The sequence below is a fragment of the Fulmarus glacialis genome, unplaced genomic scaffold, assembly GCF_000690835.1.
Source record: "Fulmarus glacialis isolate BGI_N327 unplaced genomic scaffold, ASM69083v1 scaffold14185, whole genome shotgun sequence".
Lineage (NCBI taxonomy): Eukaryota > Metazoa > Chordata > Aves > Procellariiformes > Procellariidae > Fulmarus > Fulmarus glacialis.
In genome coordinates, this window is record NW_009213727.1 from 30,245 (window position 1) to 50,632 (window position 20,388).

At 39.8% G+C, this 20,388-nt stretch overlaps 2 protein-coding genes across 2 annotated transcripts in view; one reads left to right on the plus strand and one right to left on the minus strand.

Moving 5' to 3' along the window:
• The window catches only part of BRCA2 (breast cancer 2, early onset), a 41,230-nt gene extending 29,350 nt beyond the window's left edge, over positions 1–11,880 (plus strand). Inside the window, 9 exon segments of the mRNA XM_009578289.1 lie at positions 495–650; positions 2,834–2,978; positions 6,076–6,197; positions 7,254–7,455; positions 7,690–7,856; positions 7,944–8,079; positions 8,748–9,004; positions 9,723–9,875; positions 11,169–11,880. Coding sequence (XP_009576584.1) covers positions 495–650; positions 2,834–2,978; positions 6,076–6,197; positions 7,254–7,455; positions 7,690–7,856; positions 7,944–8,079; positions 8,748–9,004; positions 9,723–9,875; positions 11,169–11,807 — 1,977 coding nt within the window. The 3' untranslated portion in view covers positions 11,808–11,880.
• Positions 11,881–14,175: 2,295 nt separating this feature from the next.
• N4BP2L1 (NEDD4 binding protein 2-like 1) lies at positions 14,176–20,125 on the minus strand. The gene is made up of 5 exons (XM_009578290.1): positions 20,112–20,125; positions 18,244–18,368; positions 17,327–17,419; positions 16,573–16,645; positions 14,176–14,404 (listed from the first exon to the last, which is right to left on the minus strand). Exons 1-5 carry the CDS (start codon positions 20,123–20,125, stop codon positions 14,176–14,178), a joined length of 534 nt encoding a protein of 177 aa, XP_009576585.1.
• Between the last annotated feature and the right edge of the window lie 263 nt (positions 20,126–20,388).

Sequence of the window (20,388 nt, forward strand, 5' to 3'; positions counted from 1 at the left end):
TAAAATTCTGCCAAGTTTTGCTTCATGTTTTGTCAGTTCCAGCTCCTTAATTTGGTTAAGCACCAAGTTAGAAAAAGTATTTATTCATCACAGACAATATGGAAGTTGGAGGAAGAATGGGGGGAAAGAAACAGGTCGTGAGAGGGTGGGCTTGGCGGGGAGGGTCTTGACTTGTTTGAGGATGATTAAAGTGCTGGGTGAAGTTTCAGCATAAAAATTTTGCTTCTCTGATATAAAGCAATGGCTTGTCTCATAGATGCTCATTTCGTCGAGAATTTTAACTCATCAAATTTTTAGTTTCTGTTTAAAATACATTCTTCAATGTGAAAAGAAACCCTAAAATTAAAATGTAATATGTTCAGGTGCAAAAATGAGATATTCTTAGTGAGACCAGTGTGAAAATAGTCTTTCCTCTAGTCTTTCCTCTAGATATAAGTTGGATATCTTTTTGACCTACCAGTGACAGTTCATCATTCAACATTTAATTTATTTAGATTTCAGCGAACAGCACTCGATGTGCACGATGGCATGCAAAACTAGGATTTCATCGGGATCCCAGACCTTTCCCTTTGCCTTTGTCATCGCTTTACAGTGAGGGTGGTGCAGTGGGGTGTATTGATATAGTTATTCAAAGAACTTACCCTATTCAGGTATGGTGTAAGTATTTTATGAATCTAACAGGTTCTATGAAATCTAAATTGTATTAGTTAATTGCTATATCATTCCTCAAATCAGATATAATATAGCTAAAAAAATTAAGAAAAAGTACCATTATGCGTGTAATGAACAGGAGTGGTTCTTGCAGTGTGCATGTATTTAGTATTTCAGGACTGAAGTATCCTGCTATAAGAAGAATTTCAGTTTGTGCTCAGTATCTTCTGTTGGCTTTATTTTCAGCTTCAAAAAGCCAGAAATAATTGAATTTCAGTTCTGTAATCTAAAAAGCATGGCGCTTGTTTTAAAGGAGAAAACAACACTGACAGTTTCAACTCCCAGTAGAATTGAAACCCAGTTTTTTTCTATTATTAACAGACATATCCCTGCAAAGAAGTTAAATATTTATAACCATTAGTAAGATTACTTTTTCTTACATGTAGCTGGCTATATTGTCTAAGATCTATTATTTAGAAATATTTCTGAAAATACAATGTGATTATGGTGTAAAATAGAATGAAGATGTTTTAAATACCACTTGATATCCAGACATTTTAAATATGGTCAGACTTCACTGTAACTACTCGCTCTTATAACAATACCAACTACAAAAAGAAACAATGTTTTTGTTAGTAATCAATCCTCTTAATGTTAACAGTTTAACCAGGATACAACTTTCAGATTTTGTTAACTTTTCTCAGAGTATGTTACACTTGGAATGTACATATAGGGGATTTTTTTCATTGCTTTCTTTCTGAAGTGTTGTATAACTGTTGGTCGATGTAGAATGAATTCTGCAAAGGTAATACCACTATTTGGTTTGGATCATTACTTTGATATTTAGATCATTACTTTAATGGAGGAAATTGCAGCACTTACTATGAGAACTGCCTGATAGAACTAACATTTATTTAAGTCCCAGAAATGAGACTGTAATCTCTAACTGCATCACAGTAAATGGCTTTCAGGCTGGGGAGGAAGGTGGTGCTTTGTGTCTCGCTGTATCAGGAGACTGATATGCTGATGTAGATTTTTTTTTTAAAAACAGAGACTCTTGTTCAAACCTACCGACATGATAGGAACACTGTCTGTCTCCTTTTTACCTCAAGGAGCAAGGAGCGTAGGAATCACAGTAATCCTAACCTCACAGTAACCCTAATCACAAGAGTCAAGGAGTGTAGGAATCACAGTAACCCTAATTAAAGGTATCAAACTGTGAATAGTGCAGGAGATACATGGTATGCAGTTAATGAGGCAGGCAGAGCCTATTTCAACAATTCACTGCCTCGTAAGGATCAGTCCTTCAACCCTTCCTCATCCTGCTCTCGCTATACTCTCTTGCCGCTTCCCTATGCTAAACCTGGAGCTCATCTGATCCTGTTGCTTAGCTAATTTAATTCACTAAACCAGGAGTAAGTAACTAACTAATAATAATAATTAAAAACAAACAAACAAACAAAAAAACCCAACAACCTGCTATTCTATTGAATTAACAAACTGATGTGGTCTGATGAGGTCAGATATGTGCTAGAGCCAGTGCAAGGGAGAAGATGGGACTGTGCAGAAAAGAGGAAGGGAAGGGACCACTTTCAGCAGCAGTGACCTCTTTGTTTGGCTCACCTATCTCTTCAAACCAGTCACTTCAGGCATCAGGCAAGCCAGTTCTGGCAGCGTTGTGGACAAGGCTGTAGTTCTATGGAACCATTTCAGGCAGAGAAAGTTTAAGAGCATCTGCAGAACAACATCATAGTTCTTTTACAGCATCTAATCTAGTATGTTAAAACAGACAGTACAGTTGATGTGGAAAGACAAATTGGGTAGAATGCAGTTCTGGTATATTTTTAAGGATTGAGTTTGATGGTTTGTATCTTTATGTATCTACCAGTGGGATCCAACTATCTTCTAAATTACATCAATACCTATTACGATAAGCTATGGCTTCTTTAGCTGTTAAATCATGCAGTTTTGACTACTGCTCCATTCTGTCTGTATATCTTTAAAGTAGAGATTTACCAACCAATGCTGTGGGGTTTTGTGTTTTATCTGTTATACTAAAGAACTGATCTACTGCCTGTTCCTTTTTTAAAGCATTTTTGCTTAGCAGTGAGTATTAGAAGAAAGTTAGATGAGGTTAAAAATAAAAAAAAGTCTTGTTTTTGTTTGAATCTTTTTATTTCAGTGGATGGAAAAGACATCAGCTGGTTCATACGTGTTTCGTAACAGCCGAGCTGAAGAAAGGGAAGCTGCCAAGCATGCAGAGGATCAACAAAAGAAACTGGAAGCTCTGTTTGCAAAAATCCAAGCAGAATATGAAAAGCATGAAGGTAAAGCTTTCATTGTTTCAGAACATTGTAATAAGAACACAAAAACTTTTTTGGCGTTTACAGAAGAGTTTAGAGAAACTGGCAAAAACTTATCTGGTGATAGAGAAGCAGAGATAGGGCGTTGGGTTGTTTTCTTTGTTGTTGTTTTTGTGTTGTATTGGTTTAGGTTTTTTACTTCCTATGTATCAAGACCTTTCAGAAAAAAACAGTTACATACTTACTTGCTTGGCTTTGCAGCTATCTAGGAAACTCTTCCTAAACGTGTTGTTAGCCAGGCTACTGAAAAATTACCACTGAGATAATGCTCAGGGAAGTGCTACAAAATTGTAGAATTGGTAATTCCATTCTCTTCAAAGATCTGACACTAATATTTCACCCAGAAGTGGGCGCTACTTAGGATGTATCTCAATAGACCTGAACACCAAGACTGACCACTGGGCATCTTTCCTCACAAACATTGCGGAACTGTGGAGATACCGAGGTCAGTGGAGCACTAAATGGGACAGAGACCCTGGTGACACAAGATGTGGAGAAGGCCGAGTTACTGAGTGCCTTTTTCACCTCAGCCTTAAGTAGTAATACCAGCTTTCAGCAATCCCAGGCCCTGGAGGTCAGGGGAAAGTCTGGAGCAAGGAAGACATACCCTTGGTGAAGAGGATCAAGTTAGAGAATACTTAAGCAAACTGGATGTGCCTAAATGCATGGTCCTTGATGGGATGCACCCATGAGTGTTGAGGGAGCTGGCAGATGTCATTGTGAGGCCACGCTTGATCCTCTTTGAATGATCATGGTGATTGGTAGAGGTGCCTGAAGACTTGGAGGAAAGCAAATTTCTCTCTTGTCTTCAAAAAGCACAGGAAGGAGGACCCAGAGAACTAACTACAGACCAGTTGGCCTTACCTTGATCCCTAAAAAGGTGACGGAACAACTAATCCTGGAAACTATTTCCAGGCACATGAAGGACACTAAGGTGACTGGAAGTAGTCAACAGGGATTCACCAAGGGGAAGTCATGTTTGACTAATCTCACAATCTTCTGTGATGGAATTACTGGCTTGGGTAGATGAGGGGAGAGCAGTGGATATTGTCTACCTTGATTTCAGTAAGGCTTTTGACACTGTCTCCCTTAAGATCCTCATAGAGAAGCTGATGAAGCATAGGCTGGACGAGCAGACAGTCAGGTGGATTGAAAACTGGCTGAACAGTTGGGCCCAGAGGGTGGTGATCAGTAGCACAAAGTCTAGTTGGAGGCCAGTAACTCGTGGTGTACGCCAGGGATCAACACTGGGTCCAGTCCTGTTTTAACATCTTCATTAGTGATTAGGACGATGGAGCAGAGTGTATTCTCAGCAGGTTTGCCAATGATACAAAATTAGGAGGCCTGACTGATGCACTAGAGGGTTGTGCTGCCATCCAGAGGGACCTCGACGCACTGGAGAAATGGGCTGACAAGAACCTTGTGAACTTCAGCAAAGGGAAGTGCAAATCTTGCACGTGGGGACGAGCCTGGAGAAGAGAAGGCTCAGGGGGATCTGATCAATGCACATAAATACCTGAAGGGAGAGTGCAAAGAAGATTGAGCCAGGCTCTTAGTGGTGCCCAGTGACAAGACCGGAGACAATGGGCACAAACTGAAACACAGGTGGTTCCCTCTGGACATCAGGAAACCCTTTTTCACTGTGAGGGTGACTGACAGTGTTGTTGCCTAGAGAGGATGTGAAATCTCCGTCCTTGGAGATATTCAAAAGCTCACTGGACATGGTCTTGGGCAGCCTGCTGTAGGTGACCCTGCTTGAGCAGGAAGGTTGGCCAAGATGACCTCCAGAGGTCCCTTCCAATTTCAACCATTTTCTGATTCTGTAATGGGATGACACTGCACACCTCTGCCAGTGATTTCTAGCAGTAGTTTCAGGTCTGCCATTGCTGTAAGTGCTGCTGATTGCTATAGCTTCATGAAGCTCACTGCTGCTTCCCCTTAGGAAATGTGTTTGCTTCCCCTTAGGTTTGACTCAGCTAAACTGGAATGAGGAAGGGCATCAGGATTCCTGCCACACTGATTTTGGATTCTAGCTGCCTTGATACTCTGGTCTGGTTTTTGGGAGGATTTTTTGTTGGTTTTGGTTTGGTGTTTTCTTTTTTGGTTCCCCCCCCCGCCCAAAAAAACAGATAGGATTCCATCACTAATGGTAGCCTGTGCAGTTCAAATTTCACAGGGTTGTATCTACAACCCACACAGCCTTTCCCTCTCCATAAGTCTTTCTCGTGGTGATCTCGATACCATCTCATGGTAACACTGAGATGTCCTCTGCTTTCTCAGAACCTGGAGTCCCTCACGAATAACAAGGAAAAGGCAAATAAAGCCATACCCTCAAAAAACCAACAACAACAAAAAAAACCCCAAAAGCCAAACAAAACAAACACACCACCGAATTCTTAGTTGAAAACAGAGATTGCTTTGTAATTCTTAACTTCACTGATATGAACTTCCAGTCACCTCATTGTGTTGTTTTATGTTTGACTAGTAAACTTGTCTGTACTGGAGTCTACTACGCTGAAGGAATTAATCAAAATGCTAGCAGCAAAATGACTTACCTAAGAAGAGGGTAATAATTTAATGTAATGAAGTTAACTCCGCTTTTAGCTGGTGTCCTAAGGAGGCTTCATGTGCAGGCCTGTGGTCACCTGTTGTCCCAGATCTTGGTATCTTTGAGACTTTTGTGCTTTTCTGCTGTATGAGAGGAAGAGGAAGTGTCAGACATACAGAAAATATGGTCAAGTATCAATGAAGTTTCATGGCAGCCCATCAAGTCTCCTACCCTCTCCTAAGTGCAAACACTGATACCAGCTTCCCCAAAGTTTGTATAATATTCTAATTTATGTTGTATTTAAATGAACGAGATTTTTTTTCTGCTTGTATTTTTTATATAAATATAATACACACACACACACACACATATATATATCAGTTCTTATATAGAAGTGTTTTGTGTTTTCATTCTGGCAAGGCCTAAGTACTACCGTGCTTCTTACATAATTATTTTTTCCTTCACTTTTGAAGTGTATTGCTGTACTCAACATAATGGCTTTTTTTTCAACAGAGAGAAGTAACGGAAGAACACCAAGATCACGCATAGTCACGAGACAGCAAATCCATAATTTGCAAGATGGTGCAGAACTTTATGAAGCAATTCAGAATGCATCTGATCCTGGCTATATGGAGGTAACTGTAGATCCTTCTGGGCTACTTCTGAAATGTTTGTGGAATAATTTACAATTTAGTAGCTCCTGCTAAAAACAACCGTTAAATTACAATTTATTTTTGCCACCTTTTGAGATTTTCTACAGCATGCTTATTGCTAAGTAAATTAAGATTAAAAATTTTGAAAATATTTTCATGAAGGCTTGTTAAAATAGATTAATATCTTGGATTGCAAAACAGAATAAGTTATTTTCTCTTGATATAAAAATCCAGGATATAGCACAATTAAAAGTTAATATTACATGTAATTTTATTACTTTGTCTTGCATATGTGAAAACTAAATGCATCTCATAAGTCTTGAGTTTCACACACTTACTTTTGCATGCTGTTCACTGAAGTGTTGCTCTCTTCACTCCCTGTTCCAGTTCAATCACAAGTTTTAAGTGTCTATGCCTTTATTAATAAGATGCAGGTGATTAGTCCCTGCCAGTTGTTAAAAATGAAATGCATGCCTTGCCTTTTGCAAGTCAGGGTCCTTGACTGTCATACAGCCATATGATCTGTGACTTTATTTGATAAAATGTTATGCATATCTGTCGTGCTACATGTAAAGGCATCTGGATCTTGAAGGCTTGGTCAGAAAGGTAACACTCCTGATGCATTTTAGTGTAAATCACTGTGTAGGCTCAGAGACAGCAGTCTGCTGAGAGGTGCAACTCCTTTTTTCTTCTTACAGAATTTTTTCCTAATATTTCTTCTTTCTTACGAAACAGGCAAGCATGCCTGTTATATTAAATATTCACCTTAGTTATGCATTCTTAAGCAGGCTTCTCACTAATTATCACATAAGAACAGTGTGTAATGTAATACTTCGACAACGGAGCACTAGCTGAGTACCAGTCAAGACTGGTGACTCCCACTGTGTTAACATACCTCATTGCAAGTCCTGGTAGTGTATCAGTTGAACAATAAATTGCTTGTAACAGACAAACACTTAAAGAGGCTATATAAAAATCTTGATGGGATTTTTTTAATTAATAAAAAAAGATACTGAATACATTTTCTCTTGGTTACAGGGATATCTCAGTGAAGACCAATTAAAAGCTTTGAATGCTCACAGGCAGTTGATGAATGATAAAAAGCAAACTCAGATACAAGAAGAATTCAAGAAGGCCTTAGAGTCAGCAGAACAGGAAGAAAATGGTTGTTCCAAAAGAGATGTGTCTACTGTATGGAAATTATGTGTGGTAGACTACAGAAAGCAAGAAAAACATAAAGGTTAGTTCTTGGAAAATTATAAGTGACTTTTATCTAAACATGGTAACTGGCCAACATTGCAGGTAGATTTGAAGAGTTTCCCAACAGTATTCTAGCTTGCGTCTTAGTATTTCCAGTTTTATTTGGTTTTTGGTTTAGGGCTTTTGGGTGGGAGGGAGTGTTGTGGATTTATATTGTTCAAAAGCCTTCAAATTAGTATTGCACAGCTAATATATCTTACTCTGATATTGTTAGGAGTGATACTGAGTATCTGGCGTCCACTGCTAGACGTTTGTTCGCTGTTAAAGGAAGGGAGTCGGTACAGAATCTACCAGCTGTCAACATCACAGTCCAAAGGAAGATCAGACTCAACTAACATACAATTAACAGCAACAAAGAAAACTCAGTATCTACAACTATCAGTAAGTGCTTTAGCTGCATAAAGATGTACCATTAAAACATATCACAGTCTATATAAGTAAAAACTTAAAAATTTTGTATTTCTTCAGGTATCACAGGAGATGCTGGTACAGATTTTCTTTCCAAGGAAAGCTCTAAAATTCACCAGTTTGTTGGATCCTTCTTTTCAGCCACCATGTGCTGAAGTTGATTTAGTTGGAGTTGTAGTTTCTGTTAGCAGAACAGGTATGTTGTAGACCACATTCATGTCCTCCCATTGAATAAGCACTAAATTTTTTATTTCAAAAGTCAAAATGATCTTAGTGTTGTACCTGCATCTCAGGCCTGTGAAAACATGCTAATTAACCCATCACCATGATATGCTGGCAGATAATTCTGTTTTCCTAAAGAAAAACTTGTCTTTGCTTATTAGCTCAGGAAGAATTTAGTAAGGGAGGATCTAAGCTCAAGAGAAACTTTTCTGTAGTTGTTTCTATAAATGGTGGATGTAAGTTCTCACATCTGTGTTCAGCATCTGCAGAAGTAGCATCATGCATGTATGTGAGCTCCCTCTTTTGTGGAAAGCTCATTCTCATGGAATGAGTAGAACCCAGGTACTGGAGCTCATGGGTAGGGACAGGTGGATAATCTGCTGAATAAAAAGGAAAAGCACCATAGAAGTGTTATTTTTTAAGCACTGGAACACAGACTTTCACTTGTTTTCTGTAATCAGTAGGGAAATAGTGCAGAATATGAATGAAGCATCAAACATCTGTTACCATGCAGATAGGCTGCCATGTTATATTTAACAATTCTCTTTCAAGATGTGAGACTTTTTTTATAGATACAAATTGCTGTAATCAACCTTTACTTAAAGGTTTAAGGTTTAATTCAGACTTTTTTCTTGCTTTTAGGTTTCACTACTATGGTGTACTTATCTGATGAAAGCTATAATTTGGTGGCAGTAAGGATCTGGACAGATCTTAGACACTTTGCTATTGAAGATATAGTTGTCCGCTGTTCGTTCATTTCTGCAAGCAACCTTCAGTGGCAATCTGAATTCAGATCAGAAATTCCTATGCTGTTGGCTGGAGATCTTTCTGTATTCTCAGCCAGTCCAAAGGAGAACTATCTTCAAGAGAAGGTTAATGAACTGAGAAGTACGATAGAGGTAAATCTATAGATTTTTAGTTTAATGATTAATTTTAGTTACTGCTTTGTTACATTCTTCACCAAAAAGTCTGTTATTACTAACAAATCTTTAAAACAAGTAATGCACATAATGTTGAATTTAAGGGGATTTTCTGGGAGATGGAGTAAGGCGTTAATGCACTTTTACTGGAGGACTCCCCATATCACCTCTGGAATGTCGTTTGATTTTTTTTTTTTATTTTTTTTTTTTTTTTAAATTCAGTTCAACCAACACTGTCTTTGGGATGTGCCACAGAATCTTCTCTGGCTAGCAAAAATTATTGTACCTATCAACAGGGAATGTCTTGTGGACAGTTTGGTTCTAGCCTTTTAAAAGTTGAAATTTACTGTCTTGCTCAGTTGAACATATTCAGTATTGGATTGTTGATTTCATTTATTTATTATTTCAATTTTCTAGCTGTGCTAAATAGCATGTCTTGGTCCTGCATTCTCACTTCTTACTGAAAAATAAGTTTAAATACAAAAGGATTTTTTTCTTGTTAACAATAAAAGGAAGGTATGATATTTCCCTCCACAGAAAGTGCAGCGGTCTTCTAAGTTGTTGGTTTGATATAAAATAAACTTCTAGTGGGATTATGATGAGAAAACAAAGTCTTAAATATTTTTTTGGGGAGCATATAGTACTTAAAAAATTTGAAAAACAACTGTTCTGCATTGTAATCTGTTCTCCTTTATAGAACGTGGCCTCCTTTTGCTCTGATGCAGAAAGTAAATTGATGAATTTGCTACAAAGAAATCTCTCGCTTCCACCCAGTTTAACTAAAAGATGTGGCTTGGAATGCCTCTCTCCTTCCTGCAACTCAGGTCTTTATGCAGAGGATAAAAGTTTGGTAAGCTTCTGGTTTATACTGACAGTACATATAGTAAGGATATAAGCATGTTTTATACTGATAGCTGTGGTGAATGGTCTCAGTCCACTCCATAGGTTCTCTTCAGGGCACTGCAAGCTGATTAGAAGCTTTCTCTGTGTGTGGGTTTAGGATTATTCCCCAGGAGGAACTGTGAGACTATTCTTCCTCCAAGCAGTACATGAAAACCTCCCCTTGTGGCCTGTGTTTTCACAGCATACTTTAAATATTCTGAATTTTATATGAGTAAAATGAATCATCCTTTCCCTATAGATGATTTATTGCTTCCTTGGTCCTATTGTGAAAATTACCTGACATGGATGTCACTGGAAGGAAAAGTCTTGATCTGTAAATTTTTGTTTCACAGCATTCTGCAGTTCCTACCCTTGCTTAGAGAATTTACCTCCTGGTCTTTGTTTCCTAGATAGTGTTCACTATTTCCAGGGTTTAAAAGGAAAGAGGTATCACCCAGTAAATGTTTACGTTTTATAGCAGTCTTGACAAAAATTGAGTTAAATAGTAGTGAAGTTTCCCATGAAGGCTGCTGGTGGCAAGTTGTTCCTGATGTGGAGTACTGAGCGCAGTCAGAAAAAAAATTTTTCGTGCCACTAGTTGCAAGGGAGGTGGAAACACTCTGATGTGAGATCAATTCCTGGGGACTAAATTTAAGCTTATAAGGCATCCTTTTCCATTTCAGAGAGAGTGCTAATATTAAATTCTGAAGATTTAGTTTATATCCATTTATTAAATATATTAACCAAGTTAAAACAAGTGAGACACTAAAGGTATTCTCAAGTTAAGCATGTGTTTGAATGATTTGCTGTGTAATGCCTATCTTGTGTGTATTGTTATCTTCAATTTTTTTGGTCTATATTCTATCCCTTTTGTCTTCAAATTTTTCTCCTTATTTTCCCCTATTTAATAACCTGTTGAGGAGATACCCAATGCAGTAGAAGACTTAACTCCTTTTTATGAGTGCTTTAATTTCTTACCATGTGGCACAGAAAAATTCCCATACATTTACTTTAGATCTCAGAAACAGAATGTAAATGTGCTGTCTTAATGTACATGTAAACAGTGATTTATCAGGCATCGATACTTGAAAGGACAATATTAGCCACCATCGGGAGATATCAAACTAAAGTTAAATTGGACATGAATGATGACATAGCTTTTTTGTATCAGGTTTTTTCCCCCCGTTTTGTGGAAGTAATTGAGGAAGCTAATGAAATATGACATTCTATTCAACATAAAACTTAATCTCTTTTTAACTAGATCTCTTCCAAAATTGAAATAAAGCATCCAAGCCCTTTGTCAACTAGCACACCGAATATGAAAGTTGTCACACAAGGGTCAGCAAAAACACCTTCATCTGCTACTATTAATGAAGACCATCCCAAAAACAGCAAAAAGAGAAAAGCGATGGACTTCCTCAGTTGCATACCTGCCCCCCCACCACTGACACCGATCTGTTCAATCATTTCTCCATCTTTAAAAAAAGCATTTCAGCCTCCACGAAGTTTGGGTTTACAACGTAGCAAGTCATCAAAAGAAACAAATCAGAATATTGATCATGTCACCCCCTGTAGAAAATTGAGAGAAACTGTCCATCTTCCTGAGAATGACCTGGTTGCTGATGAAGAACTTGCAATGATTAATACACAAGCACTCATGAATAATTTACAGGAAGAAAAGAAGATTCATTATGTAAATAAAAACAGCAGTACAATAGCTACTAACTTATCTGATGATCTTTCACCCAAAAACAGTTTCAGGTCTACTGGGGAAGCAAATAACTCATTGAAAAGCAGTTCTGAAGTAGCTGATGCTCTTCAGAAAGACACAAAGGAACCTGAGGACTTGTTACGAGCTCGCAGAATGCTACAAAGACAAAAACCCCGAAAATGCTACTAAATGCACATGTACAGTATTGTATATATTTCAAATTCAAATGATTTTTACACTTTGTACATTAAATCCTGATTGTATTTAATAAAGCTCTATTACAAAAACAAAGACTCATGAAATGACATTTCATCTGCAAAATAATTTGGAGTTGAGTCGGATCATACATTTCTCACACAAACATGTATCATACAATAGCATGAGTGTGGCTGAAGGTTTGATGACATTTTATAAGCCATTGCTTTGATTCTGATGTATTGTTTCAGTCTAAAGCAATCAGTTTTGTTACCCTCTGTAGTATTAGAATAGTTGTTTGGCTGTCAGAACTAGCACAGGGCAAAATAAACAATTCTCAAAGTTTATTGTTACCAAATATAACACTTTAATTCTGAAATATTGCTCTGTAATTCTGCCATAGTTCTTGTACTCTTCCCCTCAGACTCTCCATATAGTGCTAAGAGTTTTAGAGAACAGCTGTGATTATTTGATTCATAGCAAAATGCCATAGAAAGGTATTAATGACAGATCCTTGGTCAGTGTTTCTAAGCTACTCCTTCTTAAAGAAGCACTTAAGGCCACAGCATCATGAAAGATAATCAGATCTTTCTTTGATTTCATCACGAGATCTTTCTGCTGGGAGTGAGTTAGTACTTGGATTCATTACTTTGTTCTATTAATTTCAACAGGTGAAGCTTCTCAGAATTGGAGTTTCTCCATTGGAGAAACAGTCCTACTAGACCAGCTGCCAGCTCCACATTGTAGTTCATTTCTTGTCAACCTGCCCCTTGCCCTGCTGCTTCCCACCAGGCATGGGTCAAAGGAGGGAGGACGTTTCAGAACTGAGACCACCAGCTTCCCACTCGGCACCATGTCAGGGGTCCTGTGCCGTTCACTTGGCGCAAGCGCTGAGCTGGGGGTGGCTCCTGTCACCAAGCTGGACAATGTAGCAGGACTGGAGAACTGTACTGGGCTGACACAAGCTTGCTGATAGTTCTGTAAACCTTTGTGCAATACTGCAGAGCCAGGTTCCCTAGGCCCTCTAGTTCGTAATTATTTGCAACGATGATACTGCTTTTTTAAGTGCAGCTTGAGTAGAAAATGCAATTCATCTCATACATCTACAGTGTCCTGAAGACAGCTTGGCTTTTGCCCAAACAGCATATTTCTTTATACCTCTCTGTCTGCTAAATTGCTAGATGAATAGCAGCTGTACCTGTATTTCTAAATGTCCAATGTGAGCTGTCTTCATTTCCTACTGCGAAATAACTCACTACTGCCCTGTTTTACAAGCACTGCCTAATAATCCACACCTACTTAAAAAAAATTGCCATCACAAATGCTGAGTTTTAAAAATGTTTGATGAGGCTTCTTGATAAGAACATAACCAGCAGAATTTAGCAATATGGATAAAACTACTGCAGGATAGCTTCTTTTCTTGCTCATCCATCAGTCAGTGGCTTCTTGGCACTTAGTGGTGGAAGGAGTTGATTTCTCCCCTTACAAGGACATTCTTTTTCTCCCTTCTTAAGTCATTAGTTTGTACTGAGTTAGTTTGGGTATTTGGTAGCCTTGTGCTTCAGCCATTCAGAGCTGCTCCTGTAGCCCTGTTCCTACTTAGAAGTTAACAAGCACTAGCCTAACACTAATGTTACCTTTTAGGAGCCACCATACATGGACTCATCTCAGGATCAGTTGAATTCCTATGTCTTGGCAAGATAAAGGGCTCAGTTTGGTGTGTTGAAGTGTTTCACCTCCAGGCTGGAGAAGCTGTCTGGCTGTGGTAGAGCTGAGGTAAGACCAGCATGAATCTAGACAGCAGAGGTGCAGATAGGGAACAGCATCAAATCTTTCTACAATCTGTTAGAGCTACCTTTTCCACCATTCACTTTGCCCCTCTTCAAGCTAGCAGTAATGCTCTAGGCAAGATTGAGTGGGAAGATACAAAAGGTTATACAGCCAGATATAAAGTATTAAAAGGGCAAGAAATGACAATTGTGTGAAGAAGGAATTGGCCACGTGGCCTGTAAGAAAGAATGAATTTAGGAATATTTATTGTTATCTGTTAGTGACAGTGCGATGCAGGAAAAAAACCCAAAAATCATGTGGCACAGCCAGTAAACTTCACCATAAGTTTGAATGGATTTTCGTGGAGGAAGAGGGATGAGAGGGGGTGCAGTTTGTACTGGGGATAGTGCTTTTAGATCAGTCACGTAGTGCTGTGAGATCATAATCCAGTGACATTTAAAGACTTGTAAGAAATAAAAGTAATTTAGAAATGTAGTAGAAAAATCCAAGAATAAAAAACAGTTTAGAAAAAAATGTAAAACTAGAGACTTTTATACCCTGATGATTAAAATACAGTGAGGAATCCACCTCTTCAGTTAAATGGCATGTTGTTCGTACGTGCCACGTGAGGTCTTCTGTTTGAGAAGGCTGGAGGGGGGTTGGAATGGGCACCCATGCTGTAAGATGCATTTCGTCCACTGGAGCTTCTCTCATCTCTGCTTGGTTTTTCAGACTGAAGAACACTGTGGAAGGTAACATTGTGCTCGTATTGTTCTTTCATCCGTTGTATCTTTTGTCGAGGGACCTGATGAATATTTCTTCTGTAGAGTCAACATTAACAGAAAACACAAGTATTTAGCTGCCCATGTATTAGAGGTTGTCTTAAGCTTGCTAAGGTTCCTGATATGTTCAGGATAATGGTTCCTATCCCTGCTGATCTATTTCTAGCCCTTTTTTGCCGAATTGTTCTTCACTTCCACCTACTTCTTAAAAATATTTTTGTGACTGCTGAAAAATATTTTTGCAAATATTATGCAAATATTTTTGTGGGCAGCCAGGACATAAGAAGTAAGTTAGACAAATGCTTTGAAATGTAGGTCAGGTAAGAAAGAGCTATGTAGAAGACCTGTGTGTTATTTTATATGGGTTTTAGTGCTAACGGCTTTTTAGCCTCAGGGTGAGCTTTTATAAATCTGGAGAAACGCAGACAAGGGCTGTAGAGAGCCCAGACACTGACTCATAATCAGCAAGTATAGAGGTCAAAAACCTGTTGTTGCTTTGTCTCAGTGCAAGTGGGGAAAAATCGCACCTGATGTGATTCACGCTCCAGGGCAGATTTGTAAATGACGAGTCGGAGAGGGAGGAGAACAGGATGCTCAAACACGCAGGGCTTTCTGGATAGACCAGAAATGGCTGCAGTCTCTCGACACACTAGTGGAAATTGTTTTTCCAAAGACCACCAAGGATTTCTGCTTGTCTGTGAGTCTGAGTGTCTTTGGGTTTGCCCTTTAGCTATTAGGCACAATTCATCATCTAGAATCTAAATTTGTCCTGCATCCATATTTTCAAAGCCTTGTGGTGTGCAAATCCTGCATCGCTCAACATGTTTTTCCCCTGCTGGAATTAAGGTGACAGTAATGCAGCAGGTTTGCCAGCTGCAGCATCCCGCTTACGAAGCGGGCACGAGGTCCTCCAGCAGCCAGTGCCCTACACAGGTGTGCAGCCTGCGCCTGGGACCAGCAACCAGCACAAACTGTATTGCCAGTAAAGACACAACGTGGAACCAGACTGGAAGCAGCCTTCAGCTGTCCCTGAACCACTTGCCAAAGAGCTGCTCCAAACTGAGTGTATTTGAATTAGCTTTACAGTGCTACTGTAAAAAGCCAACTTGTTTCAAATGATTAATAAAACAAAATACAAGTTACTGAGTAGCTTGGCCTATAATGAATGATTACGAGTAAAATCTGCCTTTGCAGTGATGCAAAGTGATGCTGGGAGCAAATGGCTCCCAGCTGGTGCTGGTGAAGCAAGAGCTGACACTTGCAGTTGACTGCTAAGGCTGTTGGTGTCCTCGCCTGCCTTCAGCCCCAAGCCATCGGTTGCCACCTGCCAGGTCCTGCCTCACCCTGGAGCCACCAGCGCTCTGGGCCACGGCCCGCTGCCATTTGTCTCTGTCACACACAAAAAGGAGCAGGGCTGATTTTTGACTAGAGTTCCTAGCTGGTACAAAACAAATAAATCAGTCAGAATGAAGTACCCACACCCTGTTTTCTTGCAATAACAAGTAAGTTAGCACGTGTTAGCTTCTGGATCTAGTAGATGGGAGTGCACGTGCCACTGTAACATAGTTTACAGCTGGTTGGTTAAAGAAAATTAGCCTGCATGGAGTCTTTTTAGTGATATAACCATTAACCCTGCATCCACCAGCCAAACTAACAGACTTAGAGGCGCGTTTGGCTGCCTCTGTATCCTACCAGATTATGCAGAGTTGATACATTCATTTTACCCCTTTTGTGTGTGCATGTTAAGATCTTCAGAAAGATCCTCTAGAAGCCCATTTCTTGACCACACTTAATGTAGCTTAATCCCACCATTGCAAGACTATTTGTATGGTTAGCTTTTTAAGAACAGATCTCTGAATGTTGTCTGTGGTGCTTAGACACGTTTTGTGCCTAAACAGAGAGAGCGCTGCTCAAAATACAGAATGAAAATCAGGGTTCCTGCCCCAAGAAGCTTGCAGTATAAATACACACTTTGGCCAGAGGGTTGCTTTTTCTACTGCCTGACTCACTTCAGCACCGTCAGGCTCTTTCAGGCTGAAGTCACTGCAGACCTGGTACTGAGTAACAGAAGCTTTCCACGACAATCCTTCTGTTGTCATTTACTAGGTTACCTTTTAGGGTACATGAAGAGGAAGAGTGCTGACCTTTCTCAGAGCACATCAATAAAATGAGAAGCTGTCTGCTATATCAAAGAGAAGAAGATGTACCTCGTCAGCTCTTGAACATTGAACTTCCAGGGTGTATCTGGTTCTTGGAATATAACTTCGTATCTATTTTCACGTGCCTGAAGAAGTACACAGAAGTTTTAGATGTATGGCTCCCGAGCTCAGGAGTAGCCAATCTGCCAGACCCCCTGAGATTTTATCTCGTTAAGAGATGTATCATATGTTCCAGGAGCCAGAAAGAGGAAGATAACCATGGCTCCCATCAAGGTGCTGGTCTGAGTCCCAGCTAGTTCATTTCCTTCCACAGCAAAGGATTTGGGTCTCCCAGTAAAACTTGCCTCAGTATTGCCCTCAGCCCCCGTCCCCCACGGGACGGCATCCTGGCACTTGAACTCTCCGGACGTCACAGATGGCTCAAGAGCCACAAGTTGGCCATGCCAGCCTAGAGCTTCCCAGAGTGTGAGGTCAACATCTATCAGTCATGCAATTTCCAGCCACTGGAACTGTTCGATTCATGTCACTACTGGGGAAGGGGCTGACATCCTGATCATCGAGAAGTTACAGGGCAAGTTCAAAGATACTTAATCTTTTCAAGTAATTTTGCCTTCACTGAGGTATATAGCTGACTAGGTAAAACAACTGCACTGGCACCTCCTCCCCTACTTTGTCACAGTATCAATCCTTAACTATAATTGGAGAACTAAGGGAAAAATGGAAGTAATTCTTTTTAGCCATGTTAAGAACTGTTTCAGTCAGATCACCTCTTAAATGTCATAGCTGAGCATATAAAAGCAATAAATCAGAGCTTTCCCTAATTTCATTTCCCAAGCATGGATGTTGGTATTATCAATAATAACCGGGCTTTTCCCATTCTTCATTGCCTTGTGTGCTGTAATGTAACACATTAAGTAAAGCTAACATATTAAATAACAGACTGCGCCAGGTCTTACCAGCCCCAAAGCGTCCTTTCTTCGCCCACTGCTAGCAGCACGCTTGGTTCCCCACTGGGCTTGGGTTTGTAGCCACCACCCAAACGCGGGCAGAGGTCAGTGCCCGGCGGGTGCTCTCCTGGAGGAGTGATGCAGCCGCTGGCTGTGCTCAGTAGTAAGAGCTGAATCTCTCATAGAACATACTTAGCGGTATCACAGCACTTGGTATTTACAACAGCTAAAAATGACTGTTATTGCAAAAGGTGTCTGTTATATGATCTCAAAGTGTTTTCCATTGCTCGAAATTAGTTCAGAGCACAGCCACAAAAGCATGTTACATTTTTCTCTCTGAAGTAGAGACCTGGGTTGTTTCATTCTCAAACTTATAATTAGGTTTGCAAGTTTTCCTCCTGGATATCACTAACTGCCCCTGTAACACCCCCTTCCAAGTCAGGACAGACATCTAACAAGCCGCAGTCTGAGGGATGCGGTGCACGGAGCTGTGGTGAGCTGCTGCTGGGCTGGTATTTGCATGCCACCTGCTGTTACCAAGCTTCAGCAGTGCTGCCTCATAGCCACCGGTTTACTTTCTAAAATAACATCTATCAATCACCAACATTTTTTCATTTATAAATTTTTCTCTTGTAAGTCAGAAGAAATAAAATCAGAAGTGGTAAATGTATTCTTTTAACCAGCACCCCATGAACTTCAGTGTATGACACCACTTTGAGGTATTTTATTTTGGAGGCTAAGTTTAAAGACAGACTGGATCGATTTCAGTCACCTCTCTTTTGGTTCCATTTGTGTGCATCCTCTAGGAAGTCAGGCTCAAACACGTATACACCATTTTCAATAAAGAAGTCATCAGTACTAAGAATTACAGCACTAGGATAGTCACGTTTCAGTTGTCTGGGAAAAAAAAAAGATGAAAGAAGATTAGTATATGCTAATGCATGCATTTAATTAAGAACATTAAATCAAGAGCCATATGAATGCTCTGCAAATATGCACAGTGCTTCATTTTGCAAAATCCCAGCTTAAAGTATCTGAAAGTAATGTAATCAATAGGTGGACACATAGGAGGAAAGGAATGGAGCTTAAAGGCATGGCCTTGATCTCTTTAATTCAGCAGAGAACTCTACAATGGACTGCCAACGTGAGTCTTTAATCATATTAATATATTCAGTTTTCTTTCTGAGTTATCTGAGAAGGTATGACTGTAAATACAAAAAAAACCCCCAAACCTGCTAATCCGAGGGAAGTTAGTCTCAAAAGACAATCTGATCATGGGATTTTTGCTAGAGAGATTTTTGAAGATAACTAGGAGGAATGATTTGTCATTTGGTAAAGATGGTCTATATTATCATCAGGTTGTCTTGTTCTTTTTTTTTTTTTGGTTACAAAGCACATAGAACTTTTTTTAATTTGCAAACAAATATCTGAGTGATTAGTCAGTATTTCCTATTATTTGTCACACTTTTATGTTTCTTTCTGCTTTTCACTTGTCCCTGTTTTCCTTAACCCTCCTCTTGTAAAGTTGAGTCATTTTTATTTATTTTCAGCTTTTAAATACGTTTTATAAGCAAATCTGAATTGCCTAGATTGGCAACCCCAAATGCAACAGATCCATAAAACTGGTTCCCTGTGGTCAGTGGCAATCCCCCTTCTCTTCACACTGATGTGTGTCCCACAGTGATGCTCATTTGGACCCGGGATGCCCATGGGGGGTAGGCACGTGTCCTGCCGTAAGCCGACCGGCTGCTCTCAGACAGTGACTGGCTCTAGGAGGTGGAAGTGCTGCCTGATCTCCTGGCTTACATAGGAAGCATTCCTCTGCCAGTCCTTAGAAAGCAGAACAAAAAATCTTAATGCAAAATTGTATTCCCATTTGTGTGTAATCCAGACTTATCTGCGTCCATAGACTGAATTGTTTATTTTTTTCAATCAAGGGAGTGTTGGGGGGCAGAGAGTCTCTGCAAGGAGTCAGGGAGAGCCCATAGCATCATCTCACTGCTCTCTGTCTCCCTAAGGCCCAAAATGTCACTGGAAAAGAAAGTAAGGCCAATCCAGAAACCTCGTGGCGCTCAGACATGAACGCTGCTGCCCTGCTATCTCACGCCACACATGGTCTCCAGTCCCTGGGACTCATTTCAGCTTCCCTGATAAAATGCTTCTCTGCCAACCCCATAAGCTGCAAAACAACTATTTCTCAATGTCCTACCTAATTGAGCAACAGCAAGGGAAAAGGTGCCTCTAAGTTATCAGCAAAAAACAGACACACAGACAGAAAAGGCTTAATTCTGAATTCTGTCCTCTCTAGCTCTGCCCTAACCATTGACTTACCGATTTTATCCTAATCTGCCCGCGAGCAGCAATTCTTCACTAGGATTGCATGTTGCATTTAGTTGAATAACGGTCTGCTTCTGACTTTGTTCCGCCTCCACTGTTCTATCGTTTACTGATTAATTAATATTAATTTGTGTTAGCAACCAGCTCGGAGAGCAGAGACTCAGTGCCGACGGGCTGGCCAGGGCTGTCTTCACGGTGCTGGGCTGCAGCCACTAAATGATGTATCATTTAGCACCCACATGTCGTTATCTTCTAGCTCCAAAGAGATGTTTTGTTCACAAAATTACTGCTGGGCAAACAAACCTAACAAAAGTCATGTTGCAAAACTGTTAGCAAACAGTCAAATTATTTTTGCTTTAATTTTGGGCAAAGAATTCTTATCATGAAAAGCATGGGAGCACCTAATGCTTATCTGGTTACTCTTGTGCTGATAAACTGATATATTCGGTTCTCACCATAATTCAGCACCTCACCTTTCCCATTGCTTTACCCATCTGCATGGCAATCTCTTCTCTAAAAAACTGACTCCGCTAAAATATGTCATCCCTTTAACTACTAATATGCACATAAAATCGTACAT

Coding starts and splice junctions, on each gene's coding strand:
- N4BP2L1 (XM_009578290.1), bottom strand. Junction 16,646..17,326: donor ATTAGGGAAAGCTCTGATTT/ATTGCTTTTATA, acceptor TTCTTCAGGCAC/GTGAAAATAGATACGAAGTT. Junction 14,405..16,572: donor AATGTTCAAGAGCTGACGAG/GTACATCTTCTT, acceptor TTGACTCTACAG/AAGAAATATTCATCAGGTCC.